This window comes from Siphateles boraxobius, unplaced genomic scaffold (assembly GCF_051911475.1).
Source record: "Siphateles boraxobius isolate OS27281-9 unplaced genomic scaffold, OSU_SipBor_1 22, whole genome shotgun sequence".
NCBI classification, from domain to species: domain Eukaryota; kingdom Metazoa; phylum Chordata; class Actinopteri; order Cypriniformes; family Leuciscidae; genus Siphateles; species Siphateles boraxobius.
In genome coordinates, this window is record NW_027508833.1 from 33,222,073 (window position 1) to 33,244,716 (window position 22,644).

Genomic DNA, 22,644 nt, shown 5'->3' on the forward strand with positions numbered 1-22,644 from the left:
TTTGATTAGTAATCAAAATTCATTCCCAAACTGCAACAAACCCAAGATTTACCGAAAAGGGGAACGGTTTAGAGCAAAGATTGTTCACTGAGAAACCAAGAGGGAAACTGCATTTGGAATTCTTAAGCTATGGAAATGAGAAGCAGATGAAAATTACATTATAAAAATATAATAATGCTTGTCTCATGAGTGACCCCAGAGAAAGCCTTTGGCGTCAAGCCTCTGCTGATTGTGAAAGTTCGCGTTTTCCTTCTGCTGTTGGCAGCTTTGCCACGAGTCTCAGAGTAGTGTTGCAATGAACCCTGTCGCGATGTGGATCCTCACAAAATAAATTACCAGCCAGAAGAGAAGTATCAAATGCTGTGCCGTTTTGCCAGTTCTGTAGGTGTGCATTTAAAAATAAAATTCTGTCATTATTGACTCACCTTAGTGCCTGGTATGCATAACAAAAATATGTTATTTTCTTTCTTCTGTCGGAATTAAAAAGAGATTTTTGGTCAAATGTTCATTCTGTTCCATGACTGTGTAGAATAGTGATCACTGGCAGATTTTAAATCAGTTTTTTTTATATATATATATATATATATATATATATATATATATATGCACCATGAAATGTGGTTTGTCAAAACTGGTTACAAGACATCATTGTCAAAACTGCCATGATATGTCTTAATGTGCCAGATTTGAACATATGCAAGATTGTGATTGGTTAGCTGCTGCAGAAGACAAGATTATAAGCAATTTATTATTTTAATGTTGGTCTTTTTATCACATAAAGCTGTAATATATCTTCAGAAGATGTGAAATAGGGTGTCTGTATTTTTTATCAAAGACTATAAATATAGAAAGACGGTTCACTCCTATAACTTATGAAAGGGAAAAACCGCAATGCGCAATATGGCGGAATGCGTCCAGCCTGATTGGTAAAGACTTTGCATCACTGCAGCTGCCGTTAGAAGCTCAGATTCCCATAGAAACCTGAGACTCGCGCTTAGGACTGCACATGCGCGTTGGCTGGTCTATCCTTAAAAATAAGCTTTTTTATCGCTATTTGAGCATAAAAAAAAAAACATGTATGGGACAGTTCATGTCAAATTTTGTTTGCTGATTTGAAATATGTTATTTAATTGTGAGTTTGGCAAGCAGTTTTTGAGATTTCAGGATTACCCCATTCAAATAGATAGGACTTGTTCTTGGATGCCCAAAATAGCTACCCGGAGGTGTTGCAAATATGGCCGCCGAGTGAAAAGGCTTTACTTAAAATGGACTTTGTTATACAGTATACAGTTCAAAAGTTTGGGCTCTGTACTTTTTTTATGTTTTTGTATTAAGTCTCATGCAAACTAAGGTTGCATTTAATGAATCAAAAATACAGTAAAAATATTGTAAATGTGATAATACTTTTCAAGAAGAAACTTATTAATTTATTTTCTTTTAAACTGCCCCCAAACTTTTGAAAGGTAGTTAATGAGTTATCTGAGCTTTCTGGTGTTGTTGTTTATTTTGTCATTTAAAAAAAAAAGCTGAACTTAATTTCAGTTATTTGTACATTGACACAACTAGTGACATTCTGTGGCAAGAACTATAAATTGTCTAATGTATACAGTCAGCCAAGGTCACTTTCTTGAATCACAATAGATTATTTTCACGTTCCACAGACTTAAGTTGGGTATTATATCAGCGGCACCAAATTTTTAAGTATTTCGTCAGAGCTGGTATGTTCTGCAAGGTTGTTTTGTCAGCAATATGTGTGCTCTATGCTCTTCACAGTCTCCTTCAGTGTGAGGGCTGTGTGCTTCAATATTGGCCTCTCACATCCACAATAAGGTTTAGAGTGTCTTGCTCAAGGATGTGTTAAGATTTGAGTGCTGTGTTGGAAGAAACAGAAAGTCCCTGGAGCTGTGCACACCGAACCACATGGAAAAAGCAGATGCGTTTTATTTCTTTAATGAAATCCACCCAAATGTGGTGTTGAAGGATGCTCCATGTCAAGTGTTTTGTGCTAGTGTAAAAAAAAAAAATCTTGACATTGTTTTTTTTTGTTTTTTTAGAGAAGGTTAGGAGTACTTTTTTTAGGATATGAAAACGATATTCTATGATTCTCTTCAGTGGGGTTTAATTGGGTTTTGGGTTTAGCGACTTTGCATAGATAAGATCAAATGCTGCTGAGACTGTATGTGATGATATCACTTATGATCACTTCGCTTTTTAAAAAGGAGAGACTTTGAAATAGGCTGTTGTTGTATGATGCATTGCAGACGTAAGGTGCTCTGGGGGAAGAACAGTCTATCTTTCCTTATATATGCCTTCACCGATGCTTTTCCCCTCTACAAGATCTGCAGGCATGGAATTAGAAATCTCACAGAAGCAATAAACAGTAATTGGATTTGGCGATGGAAATCTCGTTACCAGGAGAGAGAGAGACCCTGATGGGAACACTGGCAACTTCTCAGGGCTATTGCTGCCATCCTCCCCTCCTTTCTCTCGCCCCACTGATTTAACCAATCATCTTGTATTTGAATCCAGCGAGACCCGCGGTGATGAGGCTGACTGCCGAGGGAGTCTGTGTACGGCTGTCAGTCAGCAAAGCTCTGAGACTGTATTCTTGCGGCCAAGATCAACGGCCACCGCACAACAGTGTTCTCCTGTCGTTGTGCATCTACAGCTTGCCTTATAGTTGTCACCTGAAAAAAGTTAAAGTCTGCAAATGTTCACAGTTGTCAACCTTGAATTCAACAATGGCCAAAAGATCACCACAATCCATGCACACAGAAAATAATTACTAACCCATAGTAATGATTATGCTAGTAAATACCCACCCAGCAGTTCCCTTTGGTGCTGGATTTAAGCCAGTGTGATATAAAAATGGACCCTATTTACTTTTTTAATATATGCTGTGCATGAGTTAGGGATGCATCTTATTAAAAAATTAATAAAATGTCTATACAATGTTATTATAATATTGCCTCTTATACCACTCCAACAAACTGGCTCCATTTTGTATGTAATGTCCACTTTCACAATCAAATAAATTCCTAAAGGATAAGGCAAACATTTTTTTCATTAATTGACACTCACAATTTACGTACTTTACCCCCAAAACAACATTTTGTGTTTACCCTCACTGGAAATTGTAACTTTTAATCCTTATTTAATCCAAATTTGTAATGAAAGATGTATGAGGTTTTTGAGTTGCTGAGTTGACATGAGACTAGGCAAATGAAAGCCCAGAGTTTCTCAAACACTTTCACAACTTTCAGATTCTCTGTTTGTGATTAGAACACTCATGTTGCTTTGTTTACTGCCCGGCAGTTCACTTCAGGAGATCCAAGAAGGTTTCATAGGTGTTGGATTTTAATTAGATATGTCCTCTCATATACCACCACAACAACGATAAAAGGGCATCAGCCGAAATCCATTTATGCTTTCCTTCAAGCCCGAGCTGAAGGAATGAATTGACTTCTAATATTGCACTAATTCAGCTTGCAGTAAAAAGTTAATTGAGAGGGTCAGGGAGCTAAAATGCCTTGTTAAAATCAATTAGCGGGCTCACATATCTCACTGGAAACTCAATAGTGTTTATTTTTTGCCCATTCAGGAACTTTTTGTGATTGTCACCTCATGAGCTTTCGTTCCTCAGTGAAAAGCATCATTGTTTGAAAATGCCACCTCTGCTGCGTGTAGGTGTTTGTTTAGAGAATTTGTACTGATTTGCATCAGACAAGTGGGGCTGTCTTAGGAAGTGCCAGTGCATTTTGATTAATGCCATTGGCTGGTGCCATTGTAATCAGAAAAAGTTACATTTGAAGTTTCAAATAAGATTCTTAACCCTAAAAAACTTAGAAAAATAGAGAGAGAGAAAAATACTCAGAGAGAAAGAGACTTTATATCATAATAGCTCTGTGAGACATTAAAATGGACACAGAAAGAGAGGCGATCAGCCCTTTTCAATATTATCCACAGTGTGTTATATTATAATATTAGTATGTTGAAATTATGTTTTTAATTAATAGTGCAGAGACATCATATCAAGATGTATGGTTTTTGTTCCCTAGAGACTCTGTGTTATTAAAAGGACCTTTTGGAGGATCATTACTTATGCGTGTGCTGGCTGGATGCTTAATCATTAGGTGTTGGAATAACGAACCTGTAATTATGCTCTTTACCTCAGACCGGGCATCAGAGATGGTGGGAGCAGGAAATCCCAACAGAAGACAATATCCAGAAAGGAGAACTACTCACCTACAACCTAACCGAACTCATTAAACCTGAGGCCTATCAGGTCCGCCTCACACCGATAACACGGTTTGGAGAGGGAGATTCAACAGAAAGGATCATTCACTACAGTGGTAAGAAAAACTTGTTTGATTATGGTCATGTTTAATACATGAAAACACCATAGCATGATGGTGAACTTAGCTCTCTAAAATACTGTATGTTTAGAGAAAGTATAGTACAGAGTCGTCAAATACAGTGGGGTCAAAAATAGGGATGCACAATACTGTAGCATATTGTTTATCAGTCAATATTAGAGATATTTTTTCATTTAGAATTACTTTGCCATCATCTAACCCTAACTTAATGTTAATCTTTAAAAAACTCTAATAATTGAATAACACTGTTAAAGGCAGTCTTCAGCAAATCTCAAAATGGAAAACCAGTTTTTTATACTGTGCTTTATGTTGTGATGCCTTAATTCATTTGTAATATTTAAAGTCCCCCTATTTTGCTTTTTCAGATATTACCTTTCATGTAGAGTGTTATATAGCTGTTTTTAAATGTACAGCTGATTTTAGTTTTTAGTATTTTAACCTGACAAAATGTTATAGAATTTGAATATAAACCCTTTATCTGTTACAGTATCAGCCATAAAATGAAATGTTAAATAGTTCATCACTAGTCTACTTGAAATTAATTACACTTTTCTCTCAAATTATGATGCATTCAGTTTAGTTTTTCTATGCATAATTATTATTATACAGTTAGAAAAATGTTACATTTTGACCTGTGATCTCAGACTTTTGCAACATAGATAATAAACCAAGAATCATGTCGGTGTACTAATGAGCAGATACTCTCTGTGTACAGCCTGTCTTAAAATCAAGGTCACTTATTAAAAAAAAATACATTTTTCCTTCATTTAAGTTCAAATGATTTGACAGCTCCAAATATTGTGCAAATTATACATCTTTAGTAATGTAATTGTTGATTCAACTGTTTTTAATACTTGTGTATAAATCTGCTAATTCAACAACAGAGGACATTTTAATTATTTAATTTTTTTTATGTAATAGAGACCTCTGCTGCCTGTGTACATGAAAAATGCATTTATATTACTCATCTGTTGACATGCATTTTATTGCAACTGTTTCTTTTTATCAACTATTTTCCAAAATTAACCAGAGCTATAGATTGATCTTATGGTTTTGCTTTGTGCTTCTTAAAGAGGCCAGTCGAGACACAGGTAACGTATGTCAAGTCACCTAAACCCTACGTCTGTGGTGCCTGAACCCCTTCCCTTCTTTACTGGAAAACCAATCGTAATGTGGCAGCTTTATGACCTCACCAATGGCTGGATGCACACGAGCACATTCATTAACTGTGCACAGTGTTCTGTTATCGAGGTTGTGTGATATTAGAGACTCATTAAAGGCTCTGTCATAATTTTAAGCCTTTGCTTATGGGGTAGTGGACATGAAATACTGTGAAAATTTGACGTGTCCTGAGGTGTGACATGCTAGACTCCATTCAAAACTATTTTAAACAGCACTGTGCTGTCGAGTTAATTCCCTCTCACTCTCTGTATGTCTTCTAAAAATAGGGATTAGCAAGAAAAGACCCCCGTAGATCTGTGCAGACCAGGTGCAATTACAAAAGCAGAGGAAAAAATTCCCCAAAAAATCATTTAATCTTCCATTCGGTCATTATTTCATTTATTCTCCTCATAGTTTATTCAGCAGCTTTCCCATGTGATATGAAGCCCTATGGCTCAACACGGTCTTTGTATCAGGTAATGGAAATACCAGTGCTAAAAAATTGAAAATGTCTCATTCCATAACATCTCCCTCACTGCTATTCCATTCCCCCTGAAGTCATTTTGCCACAGGGCTCATAAGAAAAATACAATCTGTATTGATGGGATGACTTTCACACCAGGAGCACTTCCATCAAAGAGTCCAGCTTTTCCCACTGTGGCATTATGCATTTTAATTGGCTCAAATAGCCTGGAGAAGGTGATAACACAATCACACCCGTCAAAATCCATATCCCAGCTTTCACAATACACTGGAATTTAAGCCATGCAAACGGTTGAATAAGCTCTCTGTGAGGATAGTACTGTACCTTCTATTGGTTTGCCAAAACTGCACCTTTATGTTTACATTTATGCATCTGGCAGATGCTTAAATCGAAAGTGACATTGCATTCAAGGTATAAATTTTTTTTGGTTCATGTCCAATTAGTTTTTAATGTTAAAGGGGATAGTTCACTAAAAATGAAACTGTCATCATTTACTCACTCTCAAGTCGTTCCTAACTTCCTAGCCTGTATGACTTTAAGGTTTCTTAGCACAAAGCACATTTAGGTTTACGTGGCAGATGCTTAAATCAACAGCGATTTACATTGCATTCAATGTATACAGTATTTCAGTTCATGTTCAACACCAATGAATGGTAAAGACGTGATTCACACAAACAAATCTATATTCTGTTCTTTGAAACAAAACAAAAATATTGAAGAATGTCTCAGTGGTTTTGTCAATACAATGAACATCAATGGAATCCAATGTTGTTGACTTTCATTGCATTAAAAAAAAACAGTTGAATAAGTCCAAAATATATTAAGAAACAAAGTCATACTGGTTTAGGATGATATGAGGGTGTGTAAATGATGACATCATTTTTTATTTTTGGATCACAGTTTATATGTGCTTATTTTTTACTTTTTTCACTGAATGTTGAGAATTTATGGAAATAAGAAAGAATCTGCCATTTCAGTGATTTTTCCTCTCCCATACTTGGTGTTTTTTATTGGAAAGTATTGGAAAGGCAAGCCATTGCAACTTGCGGCAAAGGTCTCACAGTGTTTGTTGAGACTTTGAATGGCTGCTGTTCACATTCGTGCATGGACAATGCCAGACAAATTAACAAGCTACCAAGAAGAATTGATGGACTGTGTCATTTGGTGTCATTTTATAAAGCAGTGATTCAACACATAAACTTGCTGCTGCCTGTAGATTGCTTTGGAAAGCCACCAATTGGCAGCTATTTATGAGCCTTTCAGAGAACACAAACAGGCTGAGAGGACAGTGCTAACAAGCTATTATAATTGTATTGTCAAACAGTTAGTACACCTCACTACGACTTAACTATGGTGTTAGGTTGTCATAAATGGAATTATTTCTTTGTTTAGTTCTTTACTGCTGATAATATTAATAATAATGATCGAATACAGGTCATTTAAATGCTAATGTTAGTCAATGCAAGCATTGTAGCAAAATGGATGAATATGAAATATATTGATGAGGATGCATGTATGTTTCTACTCATTAATTTTTATAGGCCTTTGATTATGTGTGGGATGCATTACTTGGACTCAGTGATAACATTGTTTCTGAAATGCCTTCGGGTTTTGTATCACAAAACCCAGTTTCAATGATAAGACCACATGGCTTGTATCTATAGCCTGAAATGCATTACTGCAATTTATTACTTAGCTCTGCACATTTATGTTGTTATCTGGCTTTGTTCAAATGAAAGGCCTGAATATGGTAGGATTTCACCTTAAAGCTTGCCTTTGAGTAGGGCGGCTGTGAATGCTCTCTGAGTGGGAGATATACTGGGTCTAATTGCTTGTGTGTTTAATGATGTTGACGTTTTACTTTCGCCTCCTGCTCCAATAGCTCTAATTGTACTTTTACAGGGATGGGGGAAGAGAGACAGGGAAAGGGAAAGAACACGAAGCCCATCAATTTAGAGAGCGTGTTAATGCGGCACGTGTTTCCAAATATGCAACATCTGTTTAGTTTAACTAAAGCAGGCCTCTCTCCTCCTTACCCCATTTAGAAACAGCTGGGTAGTTGTATAGGAAGGGAACTGTAACCTTCATGGAATAATTAGTTTCTAAATTACAATTTTGCAATAGGAAAAAAACAGCTAGTCTTGAATAGTTAACATGGAATTTGATCAGTTCACATGTGACAGACATATTGATTATGCTTTTTTTATCATTATGTAGTTGTTTAGCGATAACAGATTCTTTATTGTTTTGCAGGTTTAAATATTTTAATTCAAAATCAGTTCTGATTTATTGTATTTATATGAATCCTGTTCAATTCCATTGATAAAGAATTGTATTATCTGTAATTGTATTAATTATTTTATTCTATAAAAAAATCATGCATTTTAAAAGAGTATGTACATTGCTGTACAGCCAGTCAATTTAATATTTAAAAACAAAAATGACTAACACCAGATACTTTTACATGATAAAGCATTTATTGCCGTTCCCATCAAATTTTTAGTAATAATAATGATATTATTACCGTTAAGTGTTAATGATTCGAGGAAATAACCTTGATAACATGGAGAGCACCAGCAATTTGGTTTGAAATGTTCCACCCCGTTTCCTCCCTTTTTCTCTTAATATCCAAACTTATGACTTTTTATAAACTTAGCCTGAGATGCCAAAAGCAGTTTGTTAACACTTGAAGACATTCTATATCTGATAGAATGCACCAAACCTTAACATAAATTTACTTTAAAAATAACCACCAAAAAAGAAAAAGCATCTGTTTCAAGGAATGACTCACTGGCATTTTGTCTTCCTTGACAAAATCCTCTTTTCCCCTTGAGGTTGCAAATCCCATGACACTTCCCATCATTCACTCATTCATTCATTTGTAAATCCTGTGTATGTAAACAGACGTTTGATAATTCATTCCCCTTCTTTCCCCCTCCTGTCAACTTTTTACTTTTTCATTTGTATCATCAATTTCGCGTGGAGCCGTTCCCCCTGCAGTTCACAAAGCAGACATTTACACTGACAACCCCTTGTGAACATCTGCTGTGTTTGAACGCTGTTGTGCTAATCTCTCTCATTATAGGAGCCTGATCAAATGCCAGAACCGATGCCACTTTTCCGTCCCAGAAGGCGACTGACACACTGTACTAATTTTACTGCTGGAATGTCAATTTGAGACACTTATATTGGCGTATTTCTTTAAATTCTTCTGCTAAAGTTAGAGCCCTCGACAATATTATCTTCTCAAACAATTTTTGAATGGATGACCTTTGATTTTTGTTTTCCCGACATAGATATTCAAAGCTTAGTGTGGAGGATCCAAACACATTTTCTGACTTAAACAGGATTGAGCATGGTTTTTCTGTATTCTATTAAGGCACTGAACTTAGTTGGTTGAAAAAGGGATCGTTTCAGTCTCACTATCTTTTCAACACATGCCCTCTGAAACCTTTCTTCCACAATGCACCTTAGCCCTCAATGAGGCTGCCTGGAAGCACACGGCTTTCTGCCACACTCAGATAGGCTGCTTGTGAATGGAATGAAGAGAGATACAGGTCTTTATGGTTCACCTGAGCATTGCACAGCCCCATAGCGACCTCTCCCCACACAAACACCCCCTCCTGCACTGAAACGCTATTTCATTTCCCCTCTCTAACTGTGTGATACATGGTAATGATGCCCAAAGCACTTCCTAAACACTTTTCTCCAAGGGCAAACTGCATTCTCCCCTCTCTGAATCCCCTGCTATTGTTTATAATGGTTTATTAATAAACTATCTACTATAAGCCTAGGGTTTCACATATGTAACCTCTTCTTTTTTCTGTTTTACAGCACCGGTGAATCCTCATTGGAGTAAGTTTTGTTTTTTTCGAATTAGTAAAAAAGGGGGAATAAGAGCAATTTAAAAATATGTATAGCTTTTGCCTTTTGAAGTTTAGCATGCGTAAATGGTCAACATGATCTCATTAGTATAGGTATAGACCTTTATATGGTTGGATAGACAGATTATTTATCAAAATATTAACATATGGACAGCTGCTGATTACCTTTTTTATGTTTAAGTTTAGGGATGGTAAGATCTTTAAAATGTTTTTGAAAATAACTTTTCTCTTTCAATAATTACATTTTAAAATGTAATCAAACAGTGTTTTCATAATTATGTTCAGTCATACATCTGCTTATCATATACACTACTTTTAAAGTTTGAGGTCAGTCATTTTATTTATTTTCTTGAAAAAATCTCTTATGCTCACCAAGGCTGCATTTATTTTATCTGGACATTTTTAGCAGCCATTATTCAGAAATATTCTTGCATGATTATATGGTGCTGGATTTTTTGATGAACAGAAAGTTCAAAAGAACAGCATTTATTTCAAATAGGAATCTTTTGCAACATTATAAATAACTTTACTCTCACTTCTGATCAATTTAATGCATCCTTGATGAATAAAACTATTAATGTCTTTCAAAACAAATCTTACTGACCCCAAACTATTGAACGGTAGTGTATGTATTAGGCAAATTATACAAATTTGAAAGCATATACATACAAATGTTTTCAAATCCTATGAGGTTTATTGTATATTAAATTCATGGATTTTATTGTTATTGTAACTTGTGAAAATTAAAAGTGTTTAATGCCATCACATTTTTTAACACAGTCAAATTTGCTTTTATCAAATTTGGCATTTAAAGGTTGGTCATAAATATTGTGACAATAAATGGGTGAAACATTTAAATGTGACATCAACAATTTATTTTTAACTCTGATGATGATGATGACGATGATGACGATGATGATGATGATGATGATGATGATGATGATGATGATGATGATGATGATGATGATGATGATGAAAGCAGTCTTAAGAAAATTTGTAAAATGTGTTTCTAAAGATCTTAAAAAGAGCTTGTTTTAGATGTTCTTTATACATTGATATTGTACATTTCAACTGTCTAATAATCATCCTAAAAATGTATTATGTACAAATATGTGATCGCTCTGGAATGACGGAATTGTCTGATATAGCTTTTTAGATGCTCTTTCTGCACACTCTTCAGTGTACTGTTTTTTCTGCTGAAACAACCATAGGTAAGTTTCAGTGCGGCTTCGAAGAGGACACCATCTGTATGTTCACCCAAGATAAAACTGAAGAGTTTGATTGGACAAGACATAGCGCTGCCACCAGGGACACTAAATATACACCCAACACTGGACCCAGCAGTGACCGCAGTGGCTCTAAACAAGGTATACTGCACATGTGCCTAATAAGTATTAAATCAAGTCTGTAAGTTAAATATAGATAGATGTGGATTTATGGCTACACCAAAGTCAAACAATTCAAGATTCATATTTTCACAAATAAGTTGCACAGTGGATGTTGAGTAGAAGGTTATATCGTCAGCAAAATGAAGCTTGTGACTTTTAGAGAAAGGCTAATAGCATTAGCGTCCAAAGGCACTTTCAATTTCTCATGTTGCTAAAGGAGTGCACAGGGCGTCTTTTGGTTGGGCGATGTTTAGAGGAAGATGCTCAGTGGGTTCCATTAACTGCACTTTCAGAAAAATGGTGTCAGTCATTAAACTTGACATCGGATCATGACAGATCCGGTGTGCAACTGGATAATTTCCATGGGTCAACACATCACTAATGCAATCAGTTTGTCTAGTACTTTAGTAAAGTAGTGGAATCTGAAGAATCCAAGTCATAAGTTCAGAAAGAACGTAATCTATATACTGAAGTGGGTTTTTAAGTGTTGCAGGGATGACGTAATTTTTGTAGGACAACCTAGAAGTTAGCATCACCCTCAGTGTTGCCAAATACTCGGTTTTCACGCGGAATTAGGTTACTTTTACATTGAAACAGTAGTTTCACGATCTATTTATGAAGCTTTTAGTGGAAGTTGTGTAGCTGTCAATGGAGTGTACATAACTGGCTCAAATTTTTATTAAAAATATCTTTATTTATGTTACGAATATGAAGTCTTTTTTGGTTTGGAATGACATGGTGAGGGTGATGATGACAGAATTTTCATTTTTGGGTAACTATCCCTTTAAGCTTCCGATAAATATATCAACCTCTAAAAAATGTGCAAGTTAGAAATTTTGAGTTATAATAGTTTGCAGAAGCACCAGTATAACCACAACAAGACTGTAAAAGAGAACTATGAGTAGATGAGTTTACTTGTTCAATATGATTATGTTTAATGTCCCCGACAACATCTGGTCCAATTTAGCCACTTGATAGCAACTGACTCATAAAAGCTTTAAAAAAACTGATGTACTTTTTGTAATAAAAAAGGGAAACAATTTAGTTAACCATGCACAGACCTTATTTTAGGCATTTAACCAAAAACCCTTTCAGAAAACCTATTGACTTGATGACGATGGAACCGGAAGTGCTAAAATGCTAAGTTGTTTCTGGGTTTCAGGACTCATTTTTGCAGCACTCTGTTAATATTTAAATTAATGGATGTTTATGGGCTTGACTTGAGTGGGAGAAAAACGCAGGTCAATAGCGTTTTAAGTCACTCTGACCTGATATGAAAGGAAAGAAATCTGTCTTTTAAAAGGCTATGAGAAATGTGAATTGAAAAATAATTTGTCCTGCTCTGTGGAGTCACTGAGGTCCTATTGATTATTCTGAGGCAGCACTAAGTTCAATGGAGGTGTATTGAAGCTTGGAGAAATTATATCCTGATAATTTAGCATGTGCAATATCAGATTTAAACTGTTGTGTGATTCAGATGCTAAACATTTATTGTGCCAAATTTAATTAATTCTCTTGATTTGATGTATATTTATACACTACCATTTAAATGTTTGGGATCAGTATGTTTTTTCTATTTCAAACGAATGCTGTTCTTTAGAACTTTCTATTCTTCAAAGAACCCTGAAAAAATGTATCACGGTATCCAGAGTATTTTTTTAACAAAACAGCTGTTTTATAGTGATGAAAAATGTGTCTTGTGCACCAAATCATCATATTAACACTATATTAATGGCTGCTGAAAATGCACCTTTGCCATCACAGAATAAATCACATTGTATAATATATTTAAATAGAAAACAGTTTGGGGTTCTTTTAAATTGTTCTTTTATAGTTCTTTTAAATTGTAATAATATTTCACAACATCCCTGTTTTTAGTATATTTTTGAGTAGCCTTGGTAGACATAAGAGACATCTTTCAAAAAAAGAATCTTACCAACCCCAAACTTTTGAACAGTAGTGTGGGTGATGATCAGTTCTATGATCAGTTCATTTTTATGTTCTTGTGGACTCTCCACAGGCTTCTACATGTACATTGAGACCTCACGACCACGTCTGGAGGGAGACAAGGCCCGACTGTTTACCCCATCCTTCAATGTTGCCCCTAAAAATCCCTACGGGAATGTGGCCCCCAACCCAACGTACTGCTTCAGCTTCTACTACCACATGTATGGAAAGCATATAGGTGGGTTACTGTTAGCACAGTACATTGAAAGGACTCCTGATGTGATCAACGAAAGGGGATCTGTATGCAGATTACTTATTTTAATTGTGTCTTGACGAGCGGTAACCTCTACAACTACAGTGTGTTTGACATCACAAATCTACTGTTCAAATGAGTGCTTACTCCCTTCTTCTTACGATCTTCAGGCTTACAATGCTTTTTTGGAAACACAGCCCTGGTCAGTCAGTGTCACAGTCAGTGTCAGGCAGATATGGGCTGGAACTTTCTTACTTTCAGTGTCTCAAGATGAAAACAAAGATGAAACGTCTACCACTTTCCAGTTAGATATGTATAAATCTCAAAATATGGACAGGTTCTAAAAATTTTTATGTATGAACCTTTTTAATGTACAAATGAATATACAGATGCTTTCCAATCCAATAAGCTTTATTGAATATTACATTTATGAAATTGGGGTTGATTTTATTTCTCAGAATTGTGATTTTTATATGTCACAAGTGCGAATGTATATCTACAACTTAATTGATCATAATAGCTTTGTCACAGTTTCAGTTTCTTATAATTGTGATGTTATAAATTGCAGTGTGACATGTATCTCAAAATGTTTCTATTTATTATATACTTATATAAGGATTTCCTGATTTAGGTATTTTAGATGCTATTTTACTTTAGGTGGAAACAGGCTTACATATAAATTTATATTACTATTTTACTTTAGGTGGAAACAGGCCTATAAAAATATGTTTCTCATAATGCTTTAAATCTTTAAATCTCAGACTTTATGTAAAAATTGCCCATTTATTTTTCATATCCTATTGGGAATTTTAAACATCACGTAACTTTCTTATTCTTTCTTATTTTACACTTTGTCTCATTATAATGGATTTATTTTTTAAATTGTATTTTTTACTCTCAGACAGAAATGGGCTTCCATATAAGTTAACATGCTAGTCAGATATTTGCAGTGTACTCTTTGGCCGTTTCTAGTGGACTGTAAGTGCTGTAAATGACTTAGACCAATAACTCAATTTGTGCTCTGTGGGACACATGCATTTCTATAGTTCTTTTTTTCATGCTCACTTTATGCTGCTGCAGTTGAGCTGGACATTCTGTCGCACTTCTGGGGTAGCAATGACCTCCACGGCCTCACAGACAAGCTTGTAACTGACAATTTTCTGCTTCACAAAGCTGTTTGCTTTTAGAATAGTAAGTGTGAAGCTAATTCCAACTCACCAGGGTGTTCTCTTCCTGGCTTTTGACACGTGGTCTCATCGGGCGTCTGGGGTTAAAAATCCATGTGACCAACAAGATCTTCTATCTGGCTGCACAACAAACAACCGAGACAACATGGTTAGATGGCTGTTTTGATATTAAAAACCTACCCAAGTGGTTCTTAAGGTGCAAGTAAAATCCATTTTGTGTATGTTGCCCTAGCCTATATACCAGTTGTCTTTGATTTATACTGACAGCTGGTATGGATGGACTGTAATGCAAATCCAAATGTTTTCAGTTAAAAATGCTATTGTAAAAGATAAATTATAGTAATATTCGGCTTGTTACGTGATCTCAAAATGCCAGCCACTGACCGCTCCATGTAAAATAAATATTATTAGAGAACTAATATGAGTCCTCATCTAATTTTCAAAAAATGTTGTAATGATGGAAAAAACTACATTGTTAAAAAAGAACGAAATAGGAACAAGAATTTTTTGTGTGTTGTTCCACTCTTTTTTCACACCGTTTTTCTCCAGAAAGTGTATCTTAGCATTAATAGCATCACATCTCTGTGGCACTAATTCCATTGTCTCCTCATTTGCAAGTAAATGAAACATACCATTTGGCCAAATCCAAGACATCTGAGAGAGTAATACAGATTTTCTTCCAGCGTTTCCTTTCATTAACGTAGAATTAGAGTAGTAGCAATTATATATATATATATACGTATATATATATATATATATATATATATATATATATATATATATATATATATATATATATATGCAGTATATATATATGCAGTACAACAACAGCAGTGGTTGTGTTCTGAACAGATTTATGATTGATTTCTTCTGGAGATGGAGATGATTCGATGTCTCTTCAAGGTCACTGAACCTTGCAGTTGCTATGTAATTCATAAGAAAGGTTCCAAGGGCATTATGTAGTTAACTGGCATATTGCATCTAATGACTTCTACTGACACTAAGTGCATATGCCTTTTTTTCAAGGAACGTTAAACGTGTATTTGAGGCAGAAAACCCAGACGGGTCAGGATACAACTGTGTGGACCCTGAGTGGGAACCAAGGAGACCGTTGGAGGCAAGCCAGAGTTAACATCAATCCAACGTCCTCTTTTCAGGTGCCTTTTTCTGTCTTCTTTTTGCTTGCATAACAACACACAAAAAATATTCTAAGAAATATAATATTAAAAAAATGTAATATTATATGATAAAACTACATGAATAATATTTTTCTCATTTATAATAATATAATTTATATAATTTAATATACTTTGCATTCAAAATTAAATGAAAAGCCAGTACGGAGTGAAACATTTTTTTTTTCTGCCCATTCATTTAGATGGTTTTGGAGGGTATACGTGGCTCTGGCATTGAGGGGGATATTGCTATAGACGATGTGGCCATAGAGGAAGGAGAGTGTCGAGACCCCCCACCCAGTAGTAGTAAGTATATTGGAAAACGTTTTTAAGAAATGGCTTTTGAGTTTATTGCAATGAAAAAATATTATAATTTTAATTAATGTCATGCTATTGTGGTAAAGCTTAAATTGATGGTTCTTTGGTTTAAAAGAACGTCCTGGTTGCGTATGCAACCCACCGTTCCCTGAAGGAGGGAACGGAGGACGTAGTCGACGCGACTGAAATGGGATCACGCTAGGGAGCCTATCATCTTCGAGTACTATTGAACGAGCCAATGTAATTGGCGTGCGTGATTCGCATCACACACTCCGCCCCCGCGGCGCGGGTATAAATACGGAAGTGGGTGCACGCACTAGTTGCTTTTCGCTGAGGAGCCGAGAGTAACCCGGGGTCAGCGGTGGTCCAGCGGTAGTGGCAAGGGGACTACGTCCTCCGTTCCCTCCTTCAGGGAACGGTGGGTTGCATACGCAACCAGGACGTTCCCTTTCAGTCGATAACGTCGGACGTAGTCGACGCGACTGAAATGGGATCAACCATTGAACACGCCACTAACGCTGCCACCTTCCAGTGCCTAAACCAAAGCCTCCTGATGCCCCCGCAAACTTAAGGCGGGGAAGGACAGGGCTTAGGCCAGGGAAGTCACTGCTGTTCCTACAGGACCACTGGGAAAGCGTTCCCCGTACGTTGGAAGGAAGGGACGCTGCGGAAGCCACATCCAACCCGAGGGAGGAAATGTGGAGAATACCCATATGAACTGGGCGGAAACCGGGCAGTCTAACATATGGAATGTCCCTGGGGTGGCTCCAGCCTAAGACGGGGGGAGACACACCGGACAGTGACGGCAGAGAGACTCTGCCGAGGGAAGACACGGGCTCACCGCAGGGAGCCGTATCGTGGAAGAATACACATATGGGGTCACCGAAGGGACCGCAACATATGGACCCAGCCTAACACAGGTTCCACACTGCTTACGAGTGGTAGGCCTAACACCAGACGTTCCGCACGTCCGACGTCGGAGGGGTGTGGAGGAACTCAACAGGGTTCAATTTTAAGGGAACTCAACTGGAGTAGAAAGGCGCACGTATCCAGTCCATAGGAGGGGAATGGCGCAGCAAGCCGACACTTGAACCGGGCTCACGGTGAAACTGGCTTCATGAAAAGGGAGCCCACGGGAAGCAGCGGTTCAACTAGGTGTCGTCCAGCCCCCAACTCTAGAATCTGTTTAGCAAAGCATATCGTCAACGCCCAGGCGGAGCACTTTACACTCATCATAGAGGAGCTCAACACCTAAGTGGACATGTTGCATCTCGGATCTTTGCCGAAATGAAGGCAAGCACTAAGTGCAACTTTGCATGGAAACAGCCTTCCCTCTCTGCTGAATTCCACAGATATTTGAAGAGCTGGTCTGAGGTCTATGACTTGCATTCTGTACACGTCCAAGCGAATCGGACAGAGAAGCCAGGGCTGGATCTGCCTCCTCCAGGGCAGCGCTTGCAGGCTCACCACCTGCTCCTATTACGGGAGAGGTAGGAACCTTGGGCACAATCCGAGCCGGGATCTCAGCTTGTGAGAGTTAGCCGGCCCAGACTCCAGGCACAGTACGTTGACCGAAAGCGAGCAAGTCCCTACCCTCTAGTAGAGACCACGCGAGCAGGAGAACTGATATAACAGAATTTTTAACTCACTACCTGCAGTGGCTCAGGGGCGGTCTCTGCAGTGCAGTCGCACCAGGGACAAGGCCCAAGAGGATAAAGAGGGACACAAGGATTTACAAGACCTTGCTCCTCAGGAACCTGACGATCAGAACGTGCTTCTGCATACTTCTGCAACACGATGAGCGTCGTTTAAACACCGAGGCAACATCATTTTGAGGGTGATTTAGGAAAACAGCCTACTGCAACCCATTTTGCAGGAAAGAGAGCACTGAAGTGATCGAAAGCTTTCAGGATCTCCTCAGGGGAGAAGACGCACTCAACGACTAGGTTCCACTTCTAAAGGCGTAAGCACGCTACCCAATTCTAGGGGGTGCTCGCAGAAGTGATGGTAACTAACACATGTTCTTGTGATAGCCACCTGAACCTCCGCGTTCGGATGTAAGACCGCCCGGAATCTCCGGGGGAAGAACGCGTGTGCCATCGTGCCCCGTCCCCGAATCCAGGGGAAGTCAGGAAGGCTGTTGAAGGGAACCAGGTCTAGTTGGGCCAATGAGGGGCAACTATGAAGACCTGTTCCTCTCCTGACATGGCACGTAGGTGCAAGTGACGGGCGCAAAAGACAGGAGCATTGCTCAACACAACATGTGAAGATCACTGGGCTTCAGGAGCATTTTCTGCTCAGCACTTGAGTGTGACAAGTTCACTGAGCTTCAGGAGCATTCCTGCTCAACACCTGAGTGTGATAAACTCACCGAGCTTCAGGAGCATTTCTGCTCAACACTTGAGTACGAAGAACCTCACTGAGCGACAGGAGCATTTCTGCTCAGCACTTGAGTGTGACAAGTTCACTGAGCTTCAGGAGCATTACTGCTCAACACCTGAGTGTGATAAACTCACTGAGCTTCAGGAGCATTTCTGCTCAACACTTGAGTGCGAGGAACTTCACTGAGCACCAGGAGCATTTCTGCTCAGCACTGCGTGTGATGAATTCACTGAGCTACCTGTGATGGACTCACTGAGCTACAGGAGCATTGCTGCTCAACACCAGAGTGCGATGAACTTCACTGAGTTTCAGGAGCAAATCTGCTCAACATGAAGAGTGATGATTTCACTGACTTGCAGGCGCAAGGCGACCATGAGTCGCAGTCACTTTTAGAAGGCTCACTGGGGTTAAACGCATTTCTGCGGGCCCCTGGGGCCGCTGAGTCCCAGTGTTTGTCCAAGGGTAGTCCGCTCGGTTTACCCAAACACTGGCGGAAAAATAAAACCGGGGGGGCAACTGAGCGGCCCCGGAATGGTCATGACCCAGCCGGACCCAGGGGATGGAGTCTCCACTTGCCCTGGCTATAACTGTCGTGAGGCTCGACGGCGGCACGATTGAGTAAGCGGGAGGAGTGGAATAAGGCGCCCTCAGAAGCGTCTGACTCCAAGGAGGAGGTGACGGGTGAGTTTGTGACATGCAAGGGAAGCTTGCGCAACGGTCGCAATGTCTAACAACTCGAGGCACGAATGCCCGTGTAGTCGGGGGTCGCCCAGGCCCCCGTTAAAACACGCCCTTTGTACATGGCCGCTCTGTTGAAGAGGGTTTGGCAGCAGACCGGGATGAACTATAGTCACACAGGGTGAGCTGCTCTGCCACGGTCACCTCGGGACTCGATCGTGAAGCTAGCGCTGAAGCGGTCACATATGGAGGGAGCCAAAGGCTGCGACTACCATATACCCCAGGAGCCTCTGAAAGTTCTTTCAGTGGGACCCTTTCTCACTTCAACACCAGCTGAACACATTCTCATTGGAGAGACATGTTGGACCGAGTACCTCTCCAAAACTAGAAAAGAGATACTCAGCCCGTGGGCGAGATTACTCTCTTCCAGTTGACCTGAAGACCCAACGGGCTCTGGAGCACTCGAGGGGAAGGACACTGTACTGATACTCCACCCTTAGACGCAACACACAGGATGGCCTGCGGTGCGGGAGGTAGAGATCTGAAGCACATGTCTTTCAGGTCAAAGCTGCAGACCAATCTTGGGCCAAGATGGTCACGACCCACCACCTAGTAGCACGAAGAACGAGTTTACAACTGGCCTTCGTACCGGCTGGAGGAGCGGCTATATCAAATCCTTCGCCAGCAGGATAAGATAAGCACGCACAAGTCAGGAGCACTGCTCAACACTCGGTGTGATGAATATCACTGAATTTTCAGGAGCACGTCTGCTCAACACCTAATGTGATGACTATCACTGACTTGAGCGGGGTAGCCGAGCCTGAGGTGGGGCAGCAAAGTAGAGAGAGTGGTGTTAGTGTGCTGTGCAACACTTACCTGTCTCCACAAGCGGCAGGGGGCGCGTGAGAAGGCGGATGACCGGGTCCTCGAACGCACCAAGCTGCCTGCTGGCGACCAAGGGGGAGCTGAGGGGTGTAAGGCTATACAGGGTCACACCCGCCAGACTGGCCCTCTTGGGACCCAGGAACAGATGAAATTGCTCTCTCTTTGAAGTGTGGGTACCGCTTGCTCCGCTTTTTTTTTTTTTTTTTTTTTAGGGAGCCAGCGGCGGAACAGACACACACACAAACAAAGGCTCCACCCGGCCCTCACCCGGGGGGAGGGAGTGATCGTGCCACTCCAAGAGCATCTCATCCATTCCTGGGCGGCCCGCTCCGGAATGCTTTCGCTGTCGCTTGCCACCTGGCTTGGCAGCGCCTGGAGCGGGCTGGGCGTCTCTACTGCGGCCGGCTCCCTGCTGAGGCCTGGGTGGAGGCTGCTGCGGAGGGCCAGCAGGAGCGGCGGCCGGAGAACGCCCACGGCGACGAGCAGGCGGAGGAGCTGCCACCGGCGGCGGGTGGAGGCAGCAGCTGGCCACCGGGGCAGGATGTGCCGGATGACCTCCGTCTGCGCTTGAGCGGCAGAGAACTGTTTGATGCAGTTCTCCACCGCGTCGCCGACCAGCCCAACCTGGGAAATTGGGGAGACCAGGAACCGAACCTTGTCCGCATCCGCCATACCAACCAGGCTGAGCCAACGAAGGCGCTACTGGACCACCAAGGTGGACATCGCCAGACCGATCACGCACGCTACGACACCCGTACCCCGGAGGGTGAGGTCGGATGCAGTGCGGTGCTCACCTATGAGCGCACGGTCTGGATTACCCTCGTGCATGCCATGGGTGCCCTAGCCTGCAGCAACGCCATGGCACGCAAGAGGAAGGGGCTTGCCCACAGGCTTTGTAAGCTCTGCCCGTCGGAACGGACGAAACTCACAGGCCTTAGGGGGGAGACGAGGATCCCCCCAAAAGGCAGCGGCCGCCGGACACAGGTGCACCTGTGTCGACAGACCGCTCCAATGGAGGGACACCTCGCAACCCTTCACCGTTCCTCCATCAAGGGTAATGAGGGGGAAAAGCTATTCAGGCAGTTTCTGGCAGAGAAAGATGCTGTTCACCACCTGATAAGCTCTCCATGCATTTCGGGAAAGAAAGGCACTGGGGCGGCGAGCTGAGAACCAGCGCGGCCCGCCCCAAGATACCAAACTCCAGATTCCAACCGAGACTGAACGGGACACGGTGGAGGTTCCACTCGAGCCCGGCAGCCTCGGCGGCCCGTTTCAGCATAGCTGATAATTCTGGATCCGGCTCGGGCAACATTGAACTCCCGGAGGGAGACAATGCAGCCGAGTCATCATCTCCAGAAGTCAGCTCACCCTCTGATGCTGCAATCGGCGTCCTGTCCTCCAGGGGAGCCCCGAGTGAAACCGCTGGCCCACCCATTACAGATGGACCAGCAGAAAACACAGGAGGCTCCAGTGGTTGCAGTGGAAGGGAGGAGTGAGGAGCCCACAGGGAATGGTTACCGGGCGGGACATCCAACACTATCCTCCGGTCACCCATCCCACACAGCACCCGAGGGTGGGGCATGGTAATGGGGACTCGCTCTCCGCGAACGAAGGCGAGTCTCGCCCTCAACACTGCGACAGTCATGTTCCCACAGTGAAAACATGAGCTGTCCACAAAAGCTGTCTCAGCGTGCTGTAAGCCAAACACGTGACACAACAGTTGTGACCATCAGAGAGAGACAGGGAACGACCGCACCCAGAAACGCACGGGCGGAATGACATCTTGAAAAAGACGCAAACGCACCCGTGTTGCTCTTTCAGAAAATAGGACCGTCACCAGTGCCGGAGCACACAGGGAAATGACCGCGGCAACACTGAACAGAGAACTGAAACAGTGAAGCACTCACTTTTCCGCCCTCTAACCAGCCATCAACACACACACAAACATTTAGAAATTTGTTGCTGTTAAAACAGCAGTTGAGAGCTCAAAGCTCGCGATCACCGCTGCACTCGCGCTGTAGAACACCAGCACTGGGAGAGTCTTCCTGAAGAACACCGACACACTCGCTCGTTGTAGACAACAGCACTCTCAGAGACATCAAACGATCGGCTCCGAAGCGAAAGGCAACTAGTGCGTGCACCCACTTCCGTATTTATACCCGCGCCGCGGGGGCGGAGTGTGTGATGCGAATCACGCACGCCAATTACATTGGCTCGTTCAATAGTACTCGAAGATGATAGGCTCCCTAGCGTGATCCCATTTCAGTCGCGTCGACTACGTCCGACGTTATCGACTGAAAGGGAACTCTCTTATGCTCACCAAGACTGCATTTATTTGATCAAAACAGTCCTATTGTTGAATATTATTACAATTTAATATACCTTTTACATTTTTATGTGTCTTGAAGTAATTTATTCCTGATTTTTCAGCAGCTTACTCCAGTCTTCAGTGTCACATGATCCTTCAGAAATTCTTTAGGTTTTTTGTTTTGTTTTTGTTGTTTTTAAAGAAAAGTTCAGAAAAGT

General features: G+C 40.8%; 1 protein-coding gene across 3 annotated transcripts in view; it reads left to right on the forward strand.

Annotated features, from left to right (window-relative positions):
- The window catches only part of mdga2a (MAM domain containing glycosylphosphatidylinositol anchor 2a), a 177,704-nt gene that overhangs the window by 152,293 nt on the left and 2,767 nt on the right, over positions 1-22,644 (forward strand). Inside the window, exons 11-17 of one of the 3 annotated variants that reach the window (XM_077239770.1) lie at positions 4,175-4,352; positions 5,450-5,467; positions 9,856-9,876; positions 11,117-11,272; positions 13,314-13,478; positions 15,707-15,837; positions 16,059-16,161. In XM_077239770.1, coding sequence (XP_077095885.1) covers positions 4,175-4,352; positions 5,450-5,467; positions 9,856-9,876; positions 11,117-11,272; positions 13,314-13,478; positions 15,707-15,837; positions 16,059-16,161 — 772 coding nt within the window. The remainder of the gene's footprint in view (positions 1-4,174; positions 4,353-5,449; positions 5,468-9,855; positions 9,877-11,116; positions 11,273-13,313; positions 13,479-15,706; positions 15,838-16,058; positions 16,162-22,644) is intronic. The other 2 variants (XM_077239771.1, XM_077239772.1) reach the window with 2 other exon arrangements.